Source organism: Triturus cristatus, chromosome 11, assembly GCF_964204655.1.
Source record: "Triturus cristatus chromosome 11, aTriCri1.1, whole genome shotgun sequence".
NCBI lineage: Eukaryota > Metazoa > Chordata > Amphibia > Caudata > Salamandridae > Triturus > Triturus cristatus.
This window is the reverse complement of record NC_140594.1, coordinates 1,018,549,493-1,018,575,708: the sequence shown is the minus strand read 5'-3', so window position 1 is coordinate 1,018,575,708 and position 26,216 is coordinate 1,018,549,493. Positions and strand designations below refer to the sequence as shown.

General features: G+C 40.5%; 1 protein-coding gene across 3 annotated transcripts in view; it reads right to left on the bottom strand.

Annotated features, from left to right (window-relative positions):
• LOC146785847 (maltase-glucoamylase-like) overlaps positions 1-26,216 on the bottom strand; it is a 783,978-nt gene that overhangs the window by 193,303 nt on the left and 564,459 nt on the right. For all 3 annotated transcript variants that reach the window (XM_085635202.1, XM_085635203.1, XM_085635205.1), the window contains 3 exons: positions 21,567-21,655; positions 20,923-20,972; positions 712-882 (listed from right to left, as the gene is read on the bottom strand). In XM_085635202.1, coding sequence (XP_085491328.1) covers positions 712-882; positions 20,923-20,972; positions 21,567-21,655 — 310 coding nt within the window. The remainder of the gene's footprint in view (positions 1-711; positions 883-20,922; positions 20,973-21,566; positions 21,656-26,216) is intronic.

The window sequence follows — 26,216 nt, the reverse complement described above, 5'->3', positions numbered from 1 at the left end:
TTGGGTCTGCTCTATGTCTTTAAACTGCAATAATTCTGCAATAGTTGTACCCTCTGGGCATGCCATTTGGTCTTCAACTATTTCATAAGGGCAACCAGGGGTGACTGCGAAAACCCTACTTACCCAATTTGAAGGGCATTCCTTGGGAAGCATACATTCTAAATATAACTTGGGGCGAGATGCTACCTATTTTTATTGAAGACAGAAAAAGGCCTCCAGGACATTTTCTGAAAGGAAACAAGCCCATTTCCCTTCCTGAAGCTCATGCTATCCCTAAACGGTCTCACCAGACTGTCAGACAAGTGCCTAATCCATGGTGATTTGGAGGAGATTGAGGTCTGGTAGAATCATGAGAGCTGACAGACCCCAATGCTAATCCATGGTTTGCATACCTTTTTACCAGACATTGTTAAAATCAAAAGCTGGTGCAGCCACCTGGTTTTAAGAGCAAGCAATTGGTGGGTTACCGTAAACCACCTGATTGGAGTAATCCCTGACGGGTAGCGACAACTGCCTAATTAAAATAAACCTGAAAACAATCCAAAAGGAGCAAAGATGACAGTATCATATTGTGCTATTGGTGGCAAACATTAATGGAGAAGGGTGGACTTTGAGATTACCTTTCATAACGAGATTGATATATATAGGTAAGGTATTTTCTGGTTAATCTTATCAATGTGCTAGACACTTACACATATACTCAATATTCACCTGATTAGAGGAATCATATTCAACTGTAGGTAGTGGAGATTCAACTAAATCGCCTTTCTTTACAATGACATTGGTGATAGGATCAGCTGCTCCAAATACTTTAATTTCTTCAAATTTTAGGTTATTTGGATCTGTGTATCCTAAAGTCGTATATGTAATTGTTAAGCGATTCTGTAAAAATAAGTAAAAGTAAGTTAGAAACATGATAAACATAGGAAATATTTTGTAATACATATTATAAAAATAAATGTATCTTTAGCCATCATTTTCAACGTATCAAACTTAACACAACTAATCAACATGTGCTTCATCATTTTATCTTCAGTCTGGATATGAACAGCAATTTGGGATACTATATGTGTCATATAAAGTCATGTGAAGTAGATTTACTAGTCATCATAATGCTTTCTTGTGGTATTAACAAAGTGAATCATTTAATTCTAAATATGAATGCACTGTAAATGAAGTATGTTGTATTCCTAAATTTCAAAAGTTTTACTTGTACTTTTAAATATGCCTGCAAAACTATTACTCACTTTACTTGTGATTGCCTTTGATAGATTGACCTGGGCAGCAAGGAAGTCTCAGACAAAAGTGAGTGAGGTGTCCTTAACAAGGAAACCAAACAATGATTCAGTTGAATGTCCATTAAACAAATTAAATGTGCACACAGTCTACAACTAACACACATGATGACTTAGATTTTCCAATTGGATAGATGCTCTTACAACGTCCAATGCCATCACAGATTCCAGTCAACTGGAGCTGAAAATTCCCCACTAAGAAACAGGCTCTCAAGAAATAATCAAATTAACTTTGTCCGGGGGAGTCAATGACGAAACCATCTCTCTTGGTCTGAGGAGGAAGTCCTTGGATCACAGTTTCAGTCAAAAGATTGGAATTACCAGGGGTGCGTGGCTTGCGCGCCGCGGCGATTTGGCGGTTTGCGCTTGAGCTCCGTGCTGAGCTGGAGCCGATGGAGGAATAGCTGCTGATTTGGGCTGCCCCGGTCATCGCGGACAATGGTCGTTTGGATATGAGCATGTCACGGATGTTTTGGAGGAGGTTTCCTGCTTCCTGAGGCTGCCGGCACTCGTACTTTGGTTCCTTTCTGACGGCGCTCGGTGTTTTCGAGAGCGGCCGCCATTTTGTCTCCTCAGGAGCGGTGAGAGCTTTCTCCTCAGCGCGAAGTCGACAATGCCACAGAAGTGCCCGGAATGAAGATAGACGAGTTCTGGTGACGTTTCTTTTGTTTCCTCAAATCATATTGCTTTTTATTTTTTTTGTCTGCTGCCTTGCTGCCGATCTTGGTATCATTTTTTGGTTTTTCTGCTGCTATGTCGCCCGCCAGGAACACCGTCAAGGCCATTTAGTGGGGTCTCTTTGATTAACGCTTACCTGTCTTTGGGATATTTCTGACTGTTGATAAGAGCCCTTTTGATACCTGCAAGGTGGGATATTTTCGTGAGGTGGTTCCCCTCCCTGTCCCTGGAATCTGCCTTTATTATTTTTCTGTTCTCTTGCTAAGAGTGCACTATCCATTTTTGCTCGTTCCCTTTTGATATATTGAGGTTTCCTTCCTCACCTGGCATTCTCTTCTCGTAGTCTGGAGTGGTGTACTGTACTCCTGCTGAGGTGGTGTGCTCTATGGCTGCGAATATGGGCCCATCTTCAAATGCTAAAGACGCAAAGGAATCTAAAGCGTCTCTTAAAAGGGCCAAACAATTATCTCCTACACCTGAATCTCTGCAAAAGGACCCCAGTCCCACTCTTGAGACTAACCTGACGCGCCTTAATGAGGTCTATGAAATTGCGCAGTCTACCAAGACTAACACAGATTTATTGCAAGTGGAAGTGTTAGCTATCAGGAATGATTTTAAGGCCCTGTCTCTTCGTGTTTCGGACACGGAAGCACGTATTAGTGGCGCAGAGGATTCTATGCAAAAGCAGTCCAGATTTCTTTCACAACTTGAGCGATCAATGGTAGCTTTGCGGAAGGACCTCACTGAGCAAGAAGATCGTAACCGCAGGTCTAACCTGCACATTTTTGGTCTTCCTGAGGATGTTGAGAAAGATGCGCCTTCTATGATTGATTTCCTCTATCAATGGATTCCTTCCACATTGCAAATTTCCTTCCAAAGAGACTTTGAGCTGGAACGTGCACATCGTGTTCCCACTTTTCGGTCTAAGTCTGCTACGCAACCTAGGGCGATAATTTTTAAGCCACTGCGTCATCAGCATACAGAACAAATTCTGGCTCATATGCGGAAGGTTAGAGTTGTTTCGTGGAATGGCAATCGCATTTCAATCTCTCAAGATTTTGCCAGAGACACGGTCATAAGGAGGAATGGTTTTCTTAATCTGCGGAAACGTCTATCTGAGATGAATATCCCCTTTTCTTTTGCTGGCCCCTCAAAATTCCGCATTACTTTCAAAGGTCGCTCTAGAATCTTCGATGAACCTGCTGACTTGGTCTCGTTTTTGGATAATCAGATGGAGCTACAGATGGAACTTCAAATGGAGGCCTCGCTTGATCCTGGCTCTGCTGGCACCTGATGCGGTTATTCATACAGCTATGAGTTTTTCTTGCCAGATCTATTGAGCTTAGTCTCTCTTAGTTCTGCTCGGTGGTCTTAGTGTCCATTGTTCTTGTTGTGCTTCTGTCGTCTGTTGGTGTTCCCTCCTTATCGGTATGGTGTAACGGTCTTTTCTTGTTGTTAGTTCTATTGTATGAACCTTCCAAGATTTTGTGGTAATGTTTCGTGTTGGTTTAACGTCACTTTGGCGCGATTGCCATCCTTTTTATTATTTTCCTCCCCAAATTGTCTTTCCGCATATTAGGTTCTGGTCCGTTTCTTATCCCATTGTATGATTTCTTATTTTCTATTGTTGTGGTTATGTGTATGACTTTCATCGTCTTTGGCTGTCTCATATCTGTGGAGTACGCTAGTGTTCATTAATGTATTGATTACATATTTGATTCATTGATGAGTATTTGTTGCTTATTAATTGCTATAGTTAGTGATTGTGTTTAGCTCTATGTCATTGTTATAGCATTGACTGGTTTGTATCGTTATTATTATTTAGTGTCTTTTTCGACTAGGTCGGAATTCTATAGCTGTTTTGTAATTGATAGGCTTATGTTTCTTTCCTTCCATGTTCATATATTTAAGATTTTCTCACCTCTCTCAGTTAAACTGAGTGCAACGAGAGATATGTATTTGTGGACAGTTATCTATTAGCTTATCTATATATTTTATATCTTCATGTATAGTCTCATTTATATTATGTATCTGTTATAAGACTTCACTGTTTGATACATTAATCTGTTACTATATGCCGCTCTCCTCTTTATCTCATTTACTTTCTTCATAATGTCTTATATAGTATGCTTTGGAAGTGTTTTCTTCTTCTTCTTTATTCTTTCTCTTACTCTTCTTGGTGTCTGCTTTGGTTTGGCTCGATTTAATAGTGACGACATCTTTTAGCTCTTTTTTCATCTGCTATTATTGTTTACATTTGTTTTCTCTTTTCTTCTGCTTTTTACACTTTTTACGATCCTGTTTAGGTGTTTCCTTTTTTTCAAATTTGGTTAACACGTCGCCTGTATAGACTTATATGGTGTACTGTTTCTAGAACGATAATTGATTCTTGTTCATATCCTTTAGATAGTTCTTCTTGTTATAATAACGCATAATCTGTTATGTTCTGTTTTGGGGCTATTTATGCTGATGGTTTCTATTCCTCATGTTGGGCTCTTTGCTCATTTCCCATGTCCCCCCTTGTATGAATTCGGTCTTTTTCAGACCTTCCTTGTTGGCCCTTCTCTCCCTTTTTCTGTCTATCCTCTTGCTTTCTTTTTTCTTTCTTTTTTCCTTTTCTCTTCGGATTTCCTCCTGGGATTCTCCCGGTCTCGTGTTGATGTCTAGTGTCTGGAGGCGAGGTCTCTTGGATGTTGTAGTTCATATATCATTTGTGCAATATCTTTTTCTCCTGTTAATGGGTCTATGTCTGGATTGAATGTACTCTCCCTTAATGTCAAAGGGCTAAATCACCCAGTTAAAAGGTCGAAGATTCTAGATTATTGCAAATCTCTTTCTTCGGATCTCGTTCTTTTTCAGGAGACAAAGGTCTCTGTTAGGGAGGCGTTATTTCTGAAGAAAGAGTGGGTTTCTGATGTTGCTTGTTCAGATGCTTGTGGTAAAAGAAATGGGGTAATTACTTTAGTATCTAAACATTCTGGTTTGTCTATCGTTTCCTCTGAACAGGATACAGAGGGACGTTGGTTACTATCCAAATTGTCTGATGGTAAGGTGGATCTCTTTGTCATGAATATTTATGCCCCTAACAAGGATGATCCGTCTTTTTGGAAAACGATCACCAAAAAGCTAAATGACACACCTCATTCTGGCAATCTTATTGTAGGTGGTGATTTTAATTTACCAATGGATCCTATTTTGGATAGGAATTCTGCCTTTAACTTTCGTCCCCCTCAAGCACATAAACAAATGATTAATATGTGTTCTCTGACCCATCTTCAGGATGTTTGGCGTCTTCACAATCCCACTGGCAGTGACTTCTCCTTTTTTTCTTCCCCTCATTCGTCCTTCTCACGTATTGACTATCTTCTGGTTCATTCCTCTCTTGTTCAAGCTTCCTCATCTCCGCTTATTCACCCCATTTTAGTTTCAGATCATGCCGCGGTAACTTTCACACTTATGTCTGTTGCTCCTCGGGCAAGGTCTCGATCTTGGAGGCTAAACACGGAAATTTTACATGATGTTTCCCAAGTTCGAGAGTTTTCTAATGATATTGAGACGTTTTTCCGTGAGAATGTTGGTTCAGTAAGCTCCCCTGTTGTTCTATGGGACTCTTTTAAATGCACTTTTCGTGGTCAGGTCATTAAGTGTATGTCCAGGAGAAACGCTGCCATTAAAAAAGAGCTCACGGATCTAGCGGAGGAGATTAAACGTCAGGAAGCTCTTTTTCGACATTCTAAGGATAAGTCATGCTTACAATCTATTAAGAATTTAAAATATGCGTATAATACTATTGTCACTAAGAGAGCGCATATTGGTTTTCAGGCTCAGAAATCTAAGAGGCTGCTCTTAAAAAATCGTGCGGGCAAGATTCTTGCAGCTACATTAAAGTTCCAGGAATCCTCTAATAAATCTTCCCAAATCTCTTCTATTACTGACCATCTTGGTAGGAGAAAATTTCAGACTGAAGAAATTCTTGAGGTCTTTCGCGATTTCTATAATAATTTATATACCCCCTCTACTCAGGCGTCTTTTGAACAGTGCCAGGAGCTTTTGAAGACAGTGCCGTTGAAAGCTATACCGGAGGATGATAATAATTTATTAAATGCCCCGATTACCTCTGATGAAATTATTTCCGCGATTAAAGCCACTCGTTCCGGTAAGGCTCCGGGCCCTGATGGGTACCCTATTTTGTTTTACAAGACCTTCCTATCTGTGATTGTTCCGAAACTTCAATCGGTCTTTGATGCTTTTATCAAGGATGGCTCTGTGTCTGGCTCTGCTGCTGATGCTACTATTGTAGTAATCCCCAAAGAAGGAAAGGATCATTCAGACCCCAAGAATTTTCGTCCCATTTCCTTGCTTAACATGGAAGCTAAGATTTTTGCTAAAATCTTAGCTAAACGATTAGAATCCTTTATCCCTCAATTGGTTCATCCTTCCCAAACAGGTTTTGTTAAGGGTCGTCTTGCACGTGATAATATCCGTACTTTCTGTCATATTCTAGGTGCCGCTAAGCGATCAAATCTTCCGGCGGCGGCCTTGGCCCTTGATGCTGAAAAGGCCTTTGATAAGGTTTCCTGGCCTTTTTTACGGGCTGTTTTATGTGCACATAATCTTGGTGACTCCTTTATCCGTATGGTTATGTCTCTTTACTCCCAACCTAGGGCTAATATAAGAGTGAATGGGGCTACCTCGTCCTTTTTTAACCTGTGCCAGGGCACTAGACAGGGGTGTCCTTTGTCTCCTCTTTTATTTTTGTTGTCCATTGATCCTCTTCTCAGACTGATTGACGTACATCCAGACATTATGGGTTTTTCTTTTGGCTCCCATCAGCTAAAAGTAGCTGCCTATGCTGATGACATTCTCATTTTTTCAGATGATGTTGCACGTGCCATTCCGGCTATTTCTGAGATCATTTCCATTTTCTCAAAGGTTTCCGGTTATACACTGAACAGAGATAAGACAGAAATGTTCCCCTTAAATGCTTACTGCTTCTCCTCTCATATGGGTTCGGCGGGCTTTAAGTGGCAATCTAAGCAACTAAAATATCTGGGTATTTATTTTTGTTCCACCCTCTATGCTACGGTTACTTATAATGAATCTCAAACTATGCTTAAAGTGCGACATCTTTTAGAAAAGTGGTCTCCGAAGCATATTTCTTGGTGGGGTCGTCTCCAAACTCTTAAAATGATGATAACACCTATTATTAATTTTGTCTCTTCTATGCTTCCAGTAAAGCTCTCTGATGCCTTCTTTCATGATCTTGATTTAATTACCTCCAAATTCTTATGGAATAATAAAAGGGCTAGAATTGCCTACAAATTTTTGAGGAAACCCTACGAGTTGGGGGGATGTAATCTTCCTGATTGGGGGAAGTATCAATCTGCTTTTCTAGCCTCTCAAGGTGCGCTCTGGTTTTCACCTCCCTTTATGCATGTTCCAGCCTGGTTGCTAATTGAACAGGAATTGGCCTCTCCTCTTCCAACTGCCTCTTTCTGAACCACGAATACCCTCTCCATTCCATTTTCTAGATCTATTATTTTGGATACTATTGCTGCGATTCGCAAAGTTGATATGAGAGTGGCGATTCCGTTACATAAAACTAGGTGGTTTTCCATTTGGCGCAATTCCAAAATTAAGATTAATATTGATCCAGACTTGATGTCTTATTGGTCGGGGAAAGGTATCTCGCTCGCTTGTTAAACACTTATATGATTCCAATAATGACCCTCTTCCTTTCTCTACCCTGGCCCAGCAATTTTCTTTATCTAATTTAGATTTTTATACTTTTCTTAAGATAAAGGTAGCACTTGCTAGAATACAGCTTCAACCTTCTTCCCCTATGATTATGCTTTTTCACTTATGGATTAAGTCTGGTCATGTAGCATCTAGGATTTATAAATTTTTGTCGTCCTCGACACTTCCTACTCAAACTGTTGCACAGCAAAAATGGCTACGTCATTTCGAGCAGGAGGTCACCGATCATATTTCTTCAGACACTTGGCAAGATATTGGTAGGCTCTCTCTTCGTAATAAAATCGCCCCCTCATTAATGCAATCTAAGTTTTTCTCTATTAATCTTCTTCACTGGACTCCCACTCGTTTACACGCGCTAAATCTCAAGGACGATAATCGATGTTGGAGTTGTGGTCTTGCACCTGGTGATTTCCAGCATATGTTCTTTGACTGCGCTGTTCTCCAACCCTTTTGGGGTTTAGTTCACAAACACCTCATGCTTATCTTTGATATTAAGTTTCCACTCTTTTCCACTAATTCTTCTAGGTCCGCTGGCTGCCTCGGTCCCGTTGCCCTTTGATGCCATGGAATTACAACTATTGGATCTTTTACTAACTATTGCAGTCAAGGTAATTCTCATGGAGTGGAAATCTTTTTCTTTAGTCTCTTATCATACTTGGTGGGCATGGGTTTCTTTTCTGCGTAGTGCTCATACGTCAGTTGATCATGCTCACCTTTCTCCGTCTGTATCTAATGATGTGTGGCTGACTCTAGATACGTACATGCAAAGGGCCTCAGAGGGATTGGTGGCTCAATACCCTTTTGATGTGTCTGGCTAATGCTGTCCTTGTTGTTGGGTGAATCCTTTGGAAATCCTCTTTTTTCTTTTCTCATCTTGTCTTGTCTTTCTTCTTCTTTTCTTCTATCTCTTACTCTTTTTTTTTTCTGTCTTTGCTTTCTTTCCTTTCTTTCCCTTCATCCCCAAGTTAATATATGATGATGATACTTTTGACAAACACGTCTCCTGATTATCCATTGATTCTTCTTTATTTAAGGCATTCCTCTGATACTTTCAGATTAATGAACTTTGTAATGTAATTTTTTAGTGTTAACTCTCATTTTACCAGGTTGTTTGTCTTTCAGCTGATATCATTTGTATCATTCTTGATTGTATTCTATGCTTGTTTTTACTCCCTTAAAATAATAAATTCTTTTGAAATAAAAAAAAAAAGATTGGAATTACCATTGCATTTTTTCACTGTTCCACACGGGTGGGTTTATCTTCTGAAAGAAAGTTATACATGTATTTTTTATTTTATGTCAGTGCTTGTTCCGACATTTAGTGGGCTACTTGGACTAGGTTAATAAATGAGAAAACTAGCAGGACATTCATAAGTGCACCTAGCCCATCCAAAATAATGGTGCATTGGGCGCACTCTCAATTTCCCAAAAGTTCAATGTTTTGCTACTCTTATAATGGGGGCTATATAGCAGCTCTCTCTCTCTCTCTCTCTCTCTCTCTCTCTCATGGCTTCAATGTCTCCCCATGTAAAACACTTGCATGCAGTGGTCCCTTAAAGTTTGGTAGAGTTGGAGCTCCAATATAAATCCCTAAAACTAGTGCTCAGACCGACAAGTAGTCCTCATGCCCCTTTAGAAGGTGGGAGCTGACTTACAAGCCTCATAAAGACAGCAGTGGTATTCTTCAACTGAAAAGGTATCATCTGAAATTGAGGCCAGACTTTTTAAGTTGGGTATACAGATCTCTTTGATATCTCAGTTAGTTACAATTGCAGTGCCATAAATTTAAACCACAAGCATCTGTAAACCTGTCAGGTCCCCTCAAGCTCAAGGAATTGGCTGTATTCATGGCAGTTTATACCAATGTAAACCATACAGAAACAAACCTATATGGTATGAACATGAGGGATCAACTTGTGACTCATACCACTGTAGAGGAAAATGTGACAATGTTGACCCACAACCATGACCATTATCTTGGTTATTGTTTATACATGGTGACCCTCACCATGTCTGAAATAAGATATAATGCTCTCTCCAGTGGCTAGTGGACATATGAGTGAATCTATTCAGACTGTAAAGAGAGCAAACAAATGTTCTTCTACAGAATCTGAAAGATTAGATGAGCAATATACTCCTTCTGCTAAACAACTTTTTCAGCACAATAAATCAATTATGTATGTGGTCATTTATGCAATTCATAAAGTGCAAACCCACTAGAGAGCAACGAGCAAGTTATCAATTGGTCATAAGAGGTAGGTGGCTATCAGAAAGAGAGGGCATTGGAGGAAGGATTTTTGGGTAGTTGAGAGTGGCGAGTAATGGTCTGTATAAAGCTATTAAAGATGTTATTTATTGTGGAAGAGGAGGAAGAGGGTGGGCTCCTGTTGGATGTGGATTGAGGTCTTATTCCAGATTATCAAGGCATAGTGAAGCAATTCTTGCTACCTGTCTTTCTCCTTTCTGCATCCCCTGGATCTCAATGTTGTAATGCAGTTGCCATGGTATCTGTTGATTTAACAGCGTATTCTAGGCAGCTAAGAAATTAGAGTCTTTGTATTGAGTGAATTTTATCTGATACATCATTGAATATAAGTTCAAAAAGCCAAAAGGACAACCACTGAATTTTTATTTGAGAGCAGGTGATCCTGTCACACATCCAGATATCCATCAAATGTAGTGTACTGTGTGGAGGATGTATTTCAGAAGGTTGCAAAGGCATTCTTGCAATCTTGTCAACAACATGTTACCTTCATCAAGATGCAAAAGAACAAAATAGTTTAATAAAGTAAGGAGGTATTTTGTTGTGAAATCAGGTCTTCCTTTTATAAAGCAGAAAAAATATTGTGCAATTCAGTTTTCGGATGTTGAGTTATGTGGGCCTAAAAGCTAATGCAGATGTGTATTGGCATGGCATTGTGGATCAGTTCGCTGTTACTGTTAATGTGTGTTGAGGATAATTTCTTTTCTTTGGGAAGAGTTTGAGATGAGAGTTACCATCCAGGCTTGGGTGGCAGCAAGGTAGTTCTTTAGGCTGTCAATATTATGTAGGGATACCAGTGTCATGTAGAATTGTTTATAATTTGTAAATTAGTGCATCATGGTATACATGTCTGCTGTACAGGCTAAATGTACTCCTGGTAAAGGCTGAAGATCACCAGAGCAAGTGGGAAGACTTAGTACTGTGATATAAAGAAATGTAGAAATTCACAGGCATACCTTCAATTACTGAAAAAGTCCATGGAATGAACTAATCTTTTTTTCATTAAGTATGACTTATTCACTTAATGCATGTTATTTTAGCAACATTCCAGTGGAGACGGTGCTGAGTAGGGATTTGTGGTTGATTGTGCTCACTGATACTGAGAGATCTTGGAGTATGGGGATATAGAGCTTACAATTACCTCCAATGTGGAGTGCATCATAGGCCATGAGATGGGAGTTATTTCTAAATTGCACTATGGTTTTTAAAAGGGCAGCTCAGATCTGTTGTCCATTGTGCCTGGCAGAAAAATGGTAAAATGTGTTATAAGTCAACAGGATGGGTACAAGGTAGATTGAGTACCTTTGAATCATAGAATGGTATATGTTGCTGGTCATGTAAGATCAGTAGGAGCGCAGTGGTAGGTCACATATGATGGCGAGAATCTTAATAATGACTCTAGGTTTCCCATGAGATGGAATACAAATGCATACTATACTGGCTGAGGAATGTGTAAGAAGAAGAGTTCAAAAGAGATGAGCATGATGAGGACCACAAGGGTTGATGATCAACCTGCATTGATGTTAAGTGTAGTAACATGTAGGGCTGAAACATGTAGGATGGGGATTCCTGTTGCAGAAAATGAGATTTACATAACACACTGATATGTTGGCTAAGTGTGGTAATATATTCTGACATGACTGCAGAATGCGCATCTTTGATCAAGATGCTGTCTTGTGATGTTTTGCTTTGATTTGCAGATTACTGAGGTTGAATGAGGAAAGTGTATATGTGTGCTTAACAAATGTATGTGTTGATTACATAAGAGTGTGGTGGTTAAATGCTGTGCTGGGATGATTTTTATAGGAATATGATATGTTTGGTGTGGAGGATTTGGAATAATATGGAGGGTGAGATACAGGGTTCCATGTCCTTGGGCATATACAATGCTTTAATGGGACCAATAGGTAAAACCATTTTACTCCACTGTCCTAAGTTAGGGATACTGGGATGTTGGACATCTAGAAGGGAAAGATAAAATAGGAATGGAACTTAATGTGGTTTCCTTAACTTATTTTACTGTTGAATGTGTTTGGGGGCATCTGAATGGGTAGTTAGAGTGAAGCAAAAAGGGACTGAAGCATATTCCTTTCTGGTCACCTCTTTATGAACAAAATGCCAGCAGTTCAGGCAGATATTCTACACTCTTACAGGGGGCTCTTCCACTCCACTCCAATCAATCAATCTTTTAAAGTTTGTGTTCAACTTCCCAACAAACCCATGGGTTTGTGGGAAAAAACAGAGCTTGTATCATGCACAAAGTTTGCGAAGCCTGACAAAAAAGTTGACTTTTTTCCCTAAATACCTCCATGGGTAACTTTACGTTTTTGAAACAACCAACTACTTTCCTTGCCATTATTGGGGTTGTAAAAGTCCTAGGGGCTATACAATTATATCTAGTTGGGTGTTCAACCATGAACATAAAACGAACTATGATACCTAACCAGGCCAGAGGGTCAAGTGGTCTAACACCATTTTTAAAACCCTCAAAAACAGGCCTTACCACTGGCAGCGGACAGTAGAACCACACAGTGTCCTCCAGATTTACCACAAGCTTGGTATATGCTAAATTCTTGTATCTTTCATCATTGCTAGCATCTGGAACTAATAGAACTGAGTTGATGCCTACTGGGCTCCAGTATACCAATTAAGGTCCTGATTCACATTTGAGTAAGTTTATGCTTTATTTTTGGTATTCATACCTTACGAGTTAATAGTAAGTTTACGAGTGCCAAGACTCCATATTTGGGGCAGAGAACTTCACACATAAAAAGATGCCTTGATGTAATTAGTGAAGCCCAGGCAAGTGTTGGCTGTCAGGCAAGGCTGGACTTTGATAAGGAATTTAGGGTTAGGACAGTTTTTTATTAAAAAAATAATTGGGAGACTTAGACATGACCTTTAGCTCAAAACATAAGCTTGACCCATAAAATGCCAATAGTTATTACTACCAATATGCTTCCTCTGATATATGTGTCAACTTCAGAATTCCAAACAACTGGTGTGATGTTATAACAACCAAAACAGTAAGAATGGAGCAGGTTGGAACTTCAATAAAAGGGTTGTGATACACTAACCTATTCACATTCTTCCTTAAATGCCTGAAATGGAAGGATATTTTCCACATTATATAGTGTTTAAATACGAAAGTTCAATGGAATATTTTTGGGTAGAGCTAGAAGGACAGGAGTATTTGGAAAGGGACTGGAGGATATTCAGTTAAATATTTTATCAACCGCAGTCTATGCACAGTCACATACTCCAATATTGATATGGTAGTGTAGATGGTGTGGTAACATGGGGTAGGCTAAGATGGGTATAGTAGATATCAAGATAGCATTCTAGTTGTTGCCAGTCCACATTGATGACTTTTCCCTATTGCCAATGTAGTTCCAATGACACATTTTTATAAAGGAGCCATGCCTATTGATTGATCTGGAAAGTGTGTCATTTAAAATCCTTCAGTACATTTCCTGAATGGTGGCTCAGAAATTTGAGATGTTAGGGGGTGGGCTGCACTACTCCAACACCTTCCTGATGGCAGAGAGGGCTGGAAAAGATAGGAAAAGCAGGCATCTCATAGAACATAGAAATTGTCTTTGAAGTGCAGTCAATAATCAGGTAAAATATAGCCAGTGATTAGGTTTGACATTTCTTGGTATCAAGAAGCCGGAATGGCTCAGCACACAGCTATGGTTATATGTAAACAGACAATTGTATACGTCAGTAACTGAAAAATGAACAATAACACAATGTCTCCCAAAGATTCACAACGGACTTTAGTTTCTTAATGATGTATTTTTTTTTATTCTTTTGTTCAAGTTTTCTGATCTTTTTTTGAAAAGCACAGCATACAGTTCATAGCTGACGCGGCGCGTTTCATCCCAACGGGACTTTTTCAAGTCTCAGCAAAAATGATGCGTGCAAGATCCAACATGACACTAAGTGATATATAAACAAATAGTCGAAAATCATAAATCTGTGTATTTGCAAAGATGGACAACTATATTATGTTGTCTATAGATAAGTAAATGAAGGCTTGATAGCCACAGCCAAGCGCAGTATCGTGTCTCTGTGTAATCCACAAGCAGCGTGTCAGGAAATTAGTCAGAGATTAATAAAAAAAATAATAAAAAAAAAGATCAGAAAACTTGAACAAAAGAATAAAGAAAATTACATCATTAAGAAACTAAAGTCCGTTGTGAATCTTTGGGAGACATTGTTTTATTGTTCATTTTTTAGTTACTGACGTATACAATTGTCTGTTACATATAACCATAGCTGCGTGCTGAGCCATTCCTGCTTCTTGTATTTTTGGCTTTGCCAAACAAAAGGGACGCAAGAAGGTCACACCCCTGGCTCTTTTGCACCGCATCTTTGCAAGCATACCATAGAATACTAGATTGACTGGTGCAGGTTACTAGTGCCCTGACCTTTTGTTCTTTTTGCTTTGCTTATTTCTGTTGCCATTGGGTTGTGATTGCCAGTAGACAAGGTTAGAGAGATTACTGTGCTGTTGTTGGACATGGTAGGTAGGAATACGTCTGATGTATGAGAGATAAAAAAGACATTTGAAATTTGTGTGTGCAGCATTATGTAGCTGGCAGAGCATTTTTAGACAAATTATTTTTGCTATGAAGGGCAGGACAAATCTGAATTGCAACATTACAATTACGGACAGGGTAAAGATATACTGATATGGTTGAGATTCTTAGCATATTGGAGTGACAATGTGGCTGGACAATCATCTTGTGACCTAAAAGATTGAGTTATTTTCAAATTGACCAGGAACTAGGGATTTTGGCCATTTCTTTAGCCCCTTGCATGCCCGCCCCTTTCCCCGCCCAGTGCCGCGCTTTGTATTAGCGGGCGGAGTTCATGACGAGCTGGACTCGTCATGGGCACAGCGCCACCGCGGCCCATGACGAGTCCAGCTCGTCATGGGCACTGAAGGGGTTAAGGGATAGTGATGTGCATAGAGGAGGTATGAAACATTTGTAAAGCAAATGCATACTATTGTCTTCTTGGAATATAGGGCACTGAACTCTGTGACAAAACAGTGATAATTGTAGAGGAAAATGAAGCAGTGATTCATGCCATTAACAAATTGTCAGTCAAATATTATTATTGGTTTTTTTAAAAACTTTTTTAAGGAACTTCTTTTTCACTGTCTTCCTGTGAAGAACCAGGTCTGGTTAATAGAGTAGCTGATGAACTGTCTCAATAGGATTGGGTAAGATTATATTGAATAGTTTCAGCAGGGCACCATTTCAGGACCATTTACTTGACTATAAAGGCATTTGTAAGTTCAATTAGTGTGGCAAACTGATAGGCGGGGAAGAATTCTCAAAACACAGGGCAATTAGGAGAACTGGGCATGCAAATGCAAGTGAAGGCCATGATTAACTTTTTGATGTAATCAATTGAACAGAATCTGGCGCTGTTTATAATAGCCAACAAGACTGAACTGCTTTCTATGTCAAAAGTTTCTGGTTATATGTGTTAATTGTGTTGAACTGAGTATGATTAGTATTCTGGGGAGAATTATCAGCCAGGCAGGGTTTGCATGAACACACAACCAAGAGGTCAGGTTATTCAAGGCCATATGCTTGAAATGTTTTTTGGGGCATTCTGGGCTTCAGAGATTTCAGAAGTACTGGATGCGAAAGAGCACTCTGGCTGCACTCTGGCTGCAAGAATGTGTGTATTAGGCAATGGATATTTTGGTGCAGAAGAGAAAGACTAACCAGACAGGATTAGGAGACTTTAAAGTTGCCAAGGGTGGAGATCTACCCAGTCAAAATGTTCAGGAGCAAGGTAAGTGTGAGAGGCATAGTGAGTAGGCCATCCTCACAACATGAGAATGGGTCTTGGGTTAGGGAGAGACAAATCCTGGACGAATTGGGTAAGTGCTTGAGGCGGAGTGGCTGAACTCCCTGTGATCTTGAAATGCATTTATTCAGGATTTGTGCTGCCATTCAAGGCTTTGGCTGGATTTAGGTGAGAGCAGGTTAAAGTGCATTGGCTGGCGGAGGACCAAATGTATGTAAGGATATCCCCATCTGTGGTCAATAAACATGCTAATGGGTTTTCATCAGTTTGCAGGTCTGAGAGAGCAGAACCACAAGAAAAAGGAGGTCTGAATATGCGGCTACCCAGTAAGAGTAACAAGAGCATGCAAGGAGGCAGTGTTAGGATTGGAAATCTGAGTGGAGAAAAAAAGGTGGAAGTTCACTAGTTTGTCCAAGAAGAGGTAAGATGTGGAAGTTGATGATGGAATGATTGGGCAGGTGGTCAAGGCCAGATGTGATATTGATTCCTCTGGGAGAAACAATATGAAATGGTAAACATCGTTTACATCGCAGTGTTTACACCGCAGTACCTTTACAACGAGGGTATTACAACGCAAGTCATTACAATGACTTCAGCTGGATGGCGCTCTAACCTAAGGAATAGTATGATTTACTATTCCAACACCTTCCCTACTGTACGTAGACTGGAGTTGGAATAGTAAATCATACTATTCCTAAATCCAGCGCCCTCCTGCGCAAGTCGTTGTAACGACTTGCGTGGTAATGCCTGCGTTGTAAAGGCATTGCGGTGTAAACACAGCGATATAACGTCATATATTCATATGAAACACGTGCCACGCCTAAAAATTGTAATGATGGTGAGGCAATATCTGAGGTTGTTACAAGATCTGTTAGAAAAGCATGTCTGGTGGAATTTTAATTACGGCAGAGTAATTGGAGTAATTTTGGTAATTCCACAATCCTGCTGTGAAAGCACAATTAACGAACATGAGTGGCTGCTCGCTCTGACTGTTGGTGTTCTGCTTCACATAGCATTATTCCTTAGCAGAAGATGCATCCTCAAATCCATTGTGGATGAGGAACGGAATTAGCACTAAATCATAGGAGTACGTTTGGGGAAAATCCTCCCCCAAGAGAATATTAAAGAGAGCTGCTACTTTTGCTCACTATTCATGTCCAGAATAGAGAAGTCCGTTACCCTCACCCCTTCTTTTTTTTTTGTTTATTTTTCCCTCCTTCACAAATAAAAGGAGGTGCAGTACATGGGGCTGATGATTTGCCTCTGATACAGCTATTAATGTTTGACAAACTGATTGTCTGCCCGGTGATGTGACTCGGATACAATATTTTAAGGAAGCACATTGAGGCAGATGCCTTTACAGCAGGCCACAGACTTTAAACCTAAGGGTTCACAAAGAAATAAAATGAATGATAGCATGTTGGGCAGAAGGTATTTGTCACACATTCATACTTTGCTAATTTACATTTTGCATTAAATTGAGACATTCTCAGAAATCCAAATGATTAAATACTGCATTCCTGCTGATAAATGAGACCTCTTTTCATGTTTTTAATTGTTTGAAACATTTGGTAGGGTGTGAATAAAAGTCATTTCTATAGATTCTTTTTTGATTCCTTTCCTTACAAGATTCAAATATCAAGAATTGATATTCTGTCTTCTTGATGTTGAAAATCATGAATCTAACATTTTGCAGACTGTGGGCAAGATACGTTAAATTCAAGATGCATAGTCTTGGGTTATAAATCACAAAAAAGAATATCCATTCTTCATTTTGACCTATCTGGTCCCATTACTGTATGTCTTCTAAGAACCCATAGGCTCCATTTGACTCTGATTACTTGTGTCCAGATATGTCCCACCTTGTCATTGGGACTAATCAGTGTGGTTGCTTGTAGTGGGATATTTTTTGAAAGATTTGGTAGCCTCAGCGTTCACACATGCCCCAGCTTCTGTCGGTGCTGTAGCTTCTCCTTGGATTACAAAACCAACAAGTTTACTTCATATAGTCACATAGATGGAGGGCACTGAATCTTGACAACTCCCGTGCTACCTGAGATTTCATTGTAGGATGACTCCAGCTGTAGAAGTGCTAGTATATAAATTACTCTTGGTGATCAGTCAAGAAGGTACAGAATAAAACTCTTGTTTAGAAGAACAGTATCTTCTCCACTGAGGATCTGATAGATTATAGTGACAAGCTTTAGAATTTTTAATTGAAGCAAACTTTTAAATACATTGTTAGTAATATGCTTGAAAAAATTAGTTGAATTAATGATCTTTTTACCCTCCATGGGACTTTCACTTTGCCACAACATTAAGGAAGTTGAAAGTTTAATATAATTAATTAATATTTGAGAAAGAAAAAAAATGGACAATATGTTTGAGGTTTCTAGGTTAAAGGGGTAGTGAATATAAAAGAAAGTCATGCTTTAGTGTTTCTGTCCTGGTATGTCCTCTGTTTTTTTTTTTTTTTTTCTTTATTGAAATTTATATAAAATGAAACAAACAAACAGGTTGCATGAGTTCGAACCAATACATTCGCATTAAAACATTCTTCGTGCATGACATCAGTGAGGCATTAATTCACAGACCTTTACATACCGGGGTGTGGACAATAAAAAATGGCATATCATCTGGCAAGCACTCCACTACTCCCAGAATAAAAAGAGGCACTAGAATGCGAACAATAGGAAACCAGGCGATTATAATACATCTGTTACAAGACATAGCATCATCCGGGCTAGTGCATACAAAATATACTAACGCATACAATAGTTAGCCTAAGAACCATCATCACATACAGAAGTTCCGCCTACGGCGCTCGGTGTTACATCCCCAGTTCGTGCTCGAAGCCAATCAAGGAAAGGTGCCCATATGTCTTTAGGTCTGGACGCTGAGGGCATCAGTTCCCAAAAGGTCGCCAGCTGTGTCTGGCCATATGTTACATCCCGAATCCAGGATTGCATCCTAGGAGCACCCCCACGACCCCACATGATCGCGACTTGCCTTTTAGCAAACAGGAGTAAGAGTGCATGCAATTTGTGCTTCGGTACTGGCTTGAGTGCCACGTATCCCAAGAATCCCACCAACGGGGAGGGACTAATCCGTATGTCCAAAATCTGGTCAATAGCCGTGAAGACCTGTGACCAGAAAACCTCTACTACCGGGCATTCCCACGCCATGTGTAAGAAAGATGCTTCCTGTGCCCCACACCTCCAACAGTGATCATCAGGTCTGAGGCCCATTCTGTGTAAACCCAAAGGTGTCCTGTAATAGCGATGCAGAAATTTAAAGTGTACCAAGCGCAGCCTGTAGTTTGGCGACAGTTCCGCCATTTGAGCGCAACAATACTTCCACTGCTCATCAGTCAAAGGGGGCACCAGTTCTGCATCCCATCTGAACCGGGCACCCACAGACACGATCAGGGCATCAGTCTGCATAGAGGAGTATAATCGAGTTATAAGCTTCTGGGGCGACGGAGTGGCCAATATATTCTCCAAAGCCCGCAAGATTGAAGGCTGAGCCGGACAATCCGCATGTAAAGCCCGACAGGCCGACCGGATTTTGTGATATAGAAATGTGACCCCAAATGGTACCTCCGCATTGTCTACCCTGCCCGGGGGCGCTCTGAACTGTCCATGTGGGTATAGATCAGCAAAGGTGCGGATCTCCAGGGTCAGCGCCGCCTTGCCACTGATTTAATCTTTTATGCCAGGTATGAGAGGATTATGCGCAAGCGCAGCAGAAGGTACGTATAGAAGTGGCAGTCCTGCCCTCTTCCTCAACCCTACCCAAGCCCAACGAAGCGTCTCAACGGTGTCAACCTCCTCAAGGGATCGCCGATAAGGTTGAAAAATTGCCACTTGCAATGGTAAGGGCTTGGCAATAGCCCGCTCAACGGCAACATGCGGCTTAAAGGGTTTAGGGTGAACCCAGTAATGTAAATATTGCGCTTGCGCACAAAGAGCGTATAGCTGTATATCAGGCGCACCCAAACCACCCTGTTTGGTAGGCAATGTCAACTGCTGCCAGGACAATCTAGCCGGTCCCCCCGCCCAGGCCAACAAAATCAACAAAGACCGCATGGTTTGAAAAATGGCCTGCGTAAGCACCAGCGGTAGGTTAACAAACAGATATAAAAATTTGGGTAAGAATCATTTTAACCAGTGCAATTCTGCCCGCAAGGGACAACGGGAGTCTGCGCCACAACGCCACTCTATCCTCCAACCAGTCCACAGCCGTCCCATAATTCAAAGTCCATAAAGCCTGTATGTCTCTGCTGATCCTAACCCCTAGATATTTGACTTCCGCCCCTTTCCACTTAATTGGAAACTCAGAAGCTACCTGTGTTGTGTTGTCCGTAAGTGGGAATAACATCGATTTGCCCCAGTTTATAGAGATGCCCGAAAGACCACCGAATCTGATAAACTCTCGAAGCACCACATCTAGGTTTCGCGCTGGGTTAGTGATATATAAAGTCACGTCGTCTGCATATAGCGATATTAGCAAGCTACGGGACGCAAACCAAATACCTTTATCTGTATGGTGCCGACGTATTCGAGCAGCGAGGGGCTCCATAGCTATTGCAAATAGCAGTGGAGAAAGCGGGCAACCTTGTCTAGTGCCTCGCGTAATTTTAAATGGGGCTGAGATGAGAGTATTGACACACACCCTAGCCGAAGGGCTATTATAAAGCAATTGTATCCAATGTATCAACATGGGCCCGATGCCCATCTGTTCAAGGATCTTAAATAGGAATGGCCATTCTAAGGAATCAAAGGCCTTAGTGGCATCCAGGAACGCGGCTATTGCCTGAGTGTCAGGATGAAGGTGGTGTATTACAGAGAACAGCGTACGGAGGTTGTCGGAAGTGGATCTACCAGGTATAAAACCAGATTGATCTGGTAGCGCAATCATGGGAAGTAGAGGCTGCAATTTATTAGCTATTAATTTGGCCAGGATTTTGGTATCAACATTTATACGGGTGGTATGTCCTCTGTAATAATTAAATAATATGCAAAAATTATCTTTGTACAGAAACTGAAGGATGACACTGATAATGGTAATTTAAGGGAACAAACATGTTTCACATACCTGGCTTACAGAAAACATGGCTAAAGTGTAGATCCCAGCATCATATGTATCTGTTATAGAAAGAAGCATGGAATGAAATTGAGTATACAATCATACGCATGTAGTCATGGCACAACAGCAGTTGTTCATGATGCATGAGTTAATCAAAAACTAAAGGTTGTAAGGCATGGATTATTTTGAGCCACTGCTTATTCTTCTTGGACCCAGACCACCCTTTTTGGCACACAATTCGAGACTACAGAAAGGGACAAATAAATGAAAATCGATTTCAGCTCCACTCAAAAAGGGACATACCAGCCTCAATACCTAGGCCACTTTTCCTCTACATGGGAACAAATGCAGACTCAGACATGTTTCGGCGTTTTTCAGCTTGCTCAATGATTTTGAGCTAGAGCCCTATAACGCTATGAACTGTATGACCCATGTCCGGACATACTATTCAGTCTCAAGTAGAATCAATGAGAAATGTAAGGAGTGCTTTATGAAACATTCATGCTAACATACTTGTTGTCATCATTGCTGTTTGAACATAGCAATGTTAACACAGCTGAAACAGAATAAACTTGACAAAGGAAAAATAAATCAATTGCTTTTCTAGGGAAGCAAAGGATATGATTGAAATGACCATGATATATTACACTTACCAATGCTTTCACCGTCATCCCAGAAAAGCTGTCCTTTGGCGGACCCATTTTCATCCAGGGCAATGAGCAGAGACAATGGTTTGCTTCGGCTACAGAGACAAAAATTGCAATTGTACTTTAGACAGTTCTTTGCTGTTATACAATGGAATATTCTTTGAGCTCTTCAGATAAATGTCACACATATTATAAATTTTGATATTTTTAGGATCTGCTCAGTAATCTAAATCTGAGTAGTGGGATATACATACACATAACTATATGGAGACCATGTTGCTGACCTCTAATAATTGAAAATATGAAGTGGAGTCATGCAGCTCTGGGTTTGGAAACAGCTTCATGAAAGCAGCTGCATGTCAAGAAATGCCAGAAATCCAAGTGACATTTACTTTTCTACCCTCATTCATGTAAATGTGAATTTAAAGGACAGATTTATACTGAGCCACCATCACTATTGAGGGAAATAGAAATATCTAACATTACTTTCTCCTTAACTGAGATAGAATGTACCCAACATCCCGAAGGAACTGGTTGTGGCCTCCTTGGGTCCATATTACACGTGATGGATACTGGGTGGCCTGTGAAGTTGAATGACTGTAATTCTGGGTTTGTACTTACGCCTATAACATACAACCGCCAATTAGATACCCTATGAACATGTGTGAGTGATATACACCTCATTCCACAGCAAAAATAATGAATGTGAGATGCATTCCCTGATATGCCTCATCTTGTTATGCAGCAGCCTTCCAATCTCAAAGGAATTATGGCAAAATGTTAATAATTTACCAACGCCAATGGGTAGAAAAGAAACTAATAAAAATGACAAATGAGCCACATGTTTGCAAGTACCTTAAAAAGTGGTAGATGTAGGTGTAGTTGATCAGAGGTCAGCATGAGGCCTCTAGATGACTTGAACAAGTGAGGCATAGTTAGTGTTATGTGACATCTGTGCCCTCCCACAGTTGCCTGGTAAGTTGGTATATTTGGAAATGCTCCTACATACCAATTCTTTGGGAATGATAAATGTGGGTAACTGGCCAAACCCTCCAGCCCAGTCTACCCTGAGGCTTGGACATGCTTTGAATGCGAGGGCTGGGAAATGGTCCTAGCTAAGGATCTGCAAGAGTGAGCAACTGTTACAAACCAAGCTATATCTTTATGAATATACCACTATCAGACAATGGTATTTAGACTCAAACTAGCAGCAAAAATAAAATAAAAATATTTTAAGACAGTGTTTTTATACATTGCATTTTTACAATTTGATTATTTAGCACCTGGATACCCTGCCGGGTGACAAGCAGCACTCATGGTACATTACATGGTGCCTGGCAATGTGTGGATTAAACTGACATTACATAGACCGTGAGGAAAATATAAGGAGAACATCAAGCACTTAATCTGTATTTGTCCTCTTTATGAACAGTTGCAGGTTGAGACTATTGAAAATAGATTTGATCAAAAACTCCTATTTCTAACACGTTGCCTGCGACTATATGGAGGTCTTTTACTGCCTCACCCTATTATGGGTGGGCTAAAGATGGTTATAGTAAATTTTTATAACAATATCACTTATTCCGTGCCCAAGAATGGAGTGGTGCACCACCCGTATCTGTAGAGAGTGATGATTTTTCAATAAGTCTTATAGTTTAAATTTCTTAAACAGTCCTTCATTGCAAAAATCCAATACAGGAAATTGTCAGCCAACTTGTTTCGTTCATAACAATGAACTTCTCCAGGGAATAAGAATATCTGGCGTCTGAGTAGGAGCAAGCGTGTACAGAGCGGCTGCGAGGGCCTCCTTGGCCAGACAGACGTCAGCTTTGTCGACACGACTCGACAGAGCTGACGGCTGTCTTCATTTGCTCACCAGATTGTGTACGCCAGCCCTTATCAAGGAGGCCCCCTCAGCCGCTCGGTACGTGCTTGCTCCTACTCAGACGCCTGATATTCCTATTCCCTGAAGAAGTTCATTGTTATGAACGAAACGCATTGGCTGACAATTTCCTGTATTGGATATTTGCAATAAAGGAGTATTTAAGAAATTTAAAAAAGACTATAAGACTTATTGAAAAATCATCACTCTCTACAGATACGGGTGGTGCACCACTCCATTCTTGGGCACAGTATCTCTCTGCATCGCAGTTAGCACCAAACAATGGCAGGTGCTGGAGTAGCCAGTGCACACCCAATCAGATTGACCGTTTATCCTTATACAAAGGGAACACAGCAGGGGAAGTGCGGTCATAGTGTCCGCCGTTGTCCGCCTTTGAACACTGCTTTAATATCACTGATTCCACCTGCGGTTTGATTGTCACTGGCTAGAGACTGACCTATATACTTTTTGAGAATCTGCTCCTAAAATCGCCTAATTTATGGGTTGGGAATTTTAACATTCAGAAATGTGCTCTTCTAGCAAAACCCATATGTGGCATCACCGATTCAGCCAGTGAGGGGGCGTCACATTTCATATGACATGTCTAAGGACATGCCCTTAACTCCTTAATTTCCAATTATGGCCCATTATTATTGGAGACTAATATTGAAGTGCCCAATATTCAGATCCCCTCATTTTTTGGTAGAGGTGCTAATACAATTATTGACCATATATTAGTTTCCTACTCAGCCAGGACCCTTGTTACTGATTATTGAGTAATATCAACCGCTGTAAGTGATCATAACCCCCACACCATATCTCTGTTAATACAGATTGAGAGGCTGTAGGCTAGCAAAATAGTTACTGGTATAGATACAATTAGGCCTAAAGGGGTACGGATTAAATTGACAGGGCTTGATCTCAAGTGGTGCTTCAAAGGTTTTTAGATAATGATGCAGCAGAGTTTAGATACAGCCTGAGTGCCATGGTTGACAATGAACAGCTAGTAGATGCATTTGAGGCTATTGATGGGTCAATCAATGCTCTCTTGGCTTGTAGATCTATACCCCAGAGCTCATAGAAGCAAGGACAGTTTGTTCACTCAGGTTCCCGGGCTGCCAAATTACTGCAGATTGCATTACACATCTCTCCTAAGGACTTTACTGCCATCATGCAATTTAGGAGGGATTATATATTGGCATTAGCAAACAGGAAAGGGGTTCTTAGGAAAGAGGTGTGGGCCAATCTGACACAGACAGGTGAGATCAATGAGGTCACTTTGTTTTGGAAAATAATCAATGCACCTTTTCTAAGAGATGATTATTTTCCTGAACTGACTTTACATGTACCTTCCTATGCATGGGTTGAACATTATTCAGATACTGTTTGCACACAAGAGCATGATATATGTATGGCTGGCATCCCAATTTATGGTAGCCCATTGGAGGAGGTGCTCCCTGCCTTAAATCATAGTCTTGGTTGACACCTTTAAGGTCATGGGGGATCTTTGGGGCCCTATTCTGACTTGCGTGCTCAAAGCAGTAACTAAGTATAAGATCCCTCCTAGGAGAGCAGACTTCATTAGACTGCCTGTGCTTAAGAAAGGTGATAGATCGGACCCTAAGTGTTATCATTCAATCTCTCTTTTGGACTCCTCTGCTAAATTGATGGACAGGATTCTCTTACAAAGATTGGAGAAGAGGGCCATTAAGAACTCTATTCTCTCAGAGGTCCAGTATGGTTTTAAAAAAAGGTTTGGGAAGTATAGAACTGTGCGTTAACCAAGACCTGATTGTGGGGAAAAGCACTAAGGCAAAGCCTGGCTCATTGTATTTATGTTTTTCTGAAATAAGCATTGCCTTTGATTTGGTGGCTCACAAGACACTATGGCATACCCTACTCTCACTGGGGGCACCGATAAACATTGTTAGCTTTTTTGCCAAACTATATGGGAGTCTGCTTGCAAGGGTAAGCTTTGGTCTAAACGGGGAACGTACTCAACCCTTTAGAGTCAAGAAAGGAATTAAGCAAGGCTGCATTGTGGCCCTGTTTCTATTTTCCCTAGAGATTATTGGGGTTGATGATGCCCTCAGAGCTCAGCAGGCAGATGCCCCTATAATTTGCGGTCATTCGGTTCCTGTGTTCCTCTATGCCAACAACATGATATAGATGTCAAGAACTCCCATCAGTCTGCAGAGGCTAATGTATACATTTGCTGATTATATGGAGGAGAGGATGTTGAAGATTAATAGCACATAACTTTCATAATGCTATGAGGGGGAAAAAAACTGAATTGTAGAACTAATTTTATTAAAGGATCCCTGATTGTGAGGGTTGACACTTTTAACTATCCGGCCATATTATTTGCCAGCAATGGTTCCTGGGCAAATCATGTACAAAAGACAAGATAAAAAATGAGTAGGGTTTGCAAGGGCGTATTTAGATTTTGTAGTGTGCTCAGCAGTCGCCTTATTAGAGAACTGATCAATATATTCAAAGCCAAAGCATTATCAGTTGCTATGAATGGAGAAGGCATTTAGAGCCACTCATCATGTGGCCCTTTGGAGGCCGAAGAGAATGCATGCATCAAATGGTTGTTAAGTATCCCTTTCTCTCCCTCAAGATATATCATTCACAAAGAGGTTGGGTTAACCATTCTGGAAGATTGACTTACACTTAAGCCAACTTTGCTTTGGCAGTCAATTTGGGCAAAACCCGAAAAATCATTTACAAGATCTCCTATTATGAACTGCTTAGCAGTTGATCATTCTTTT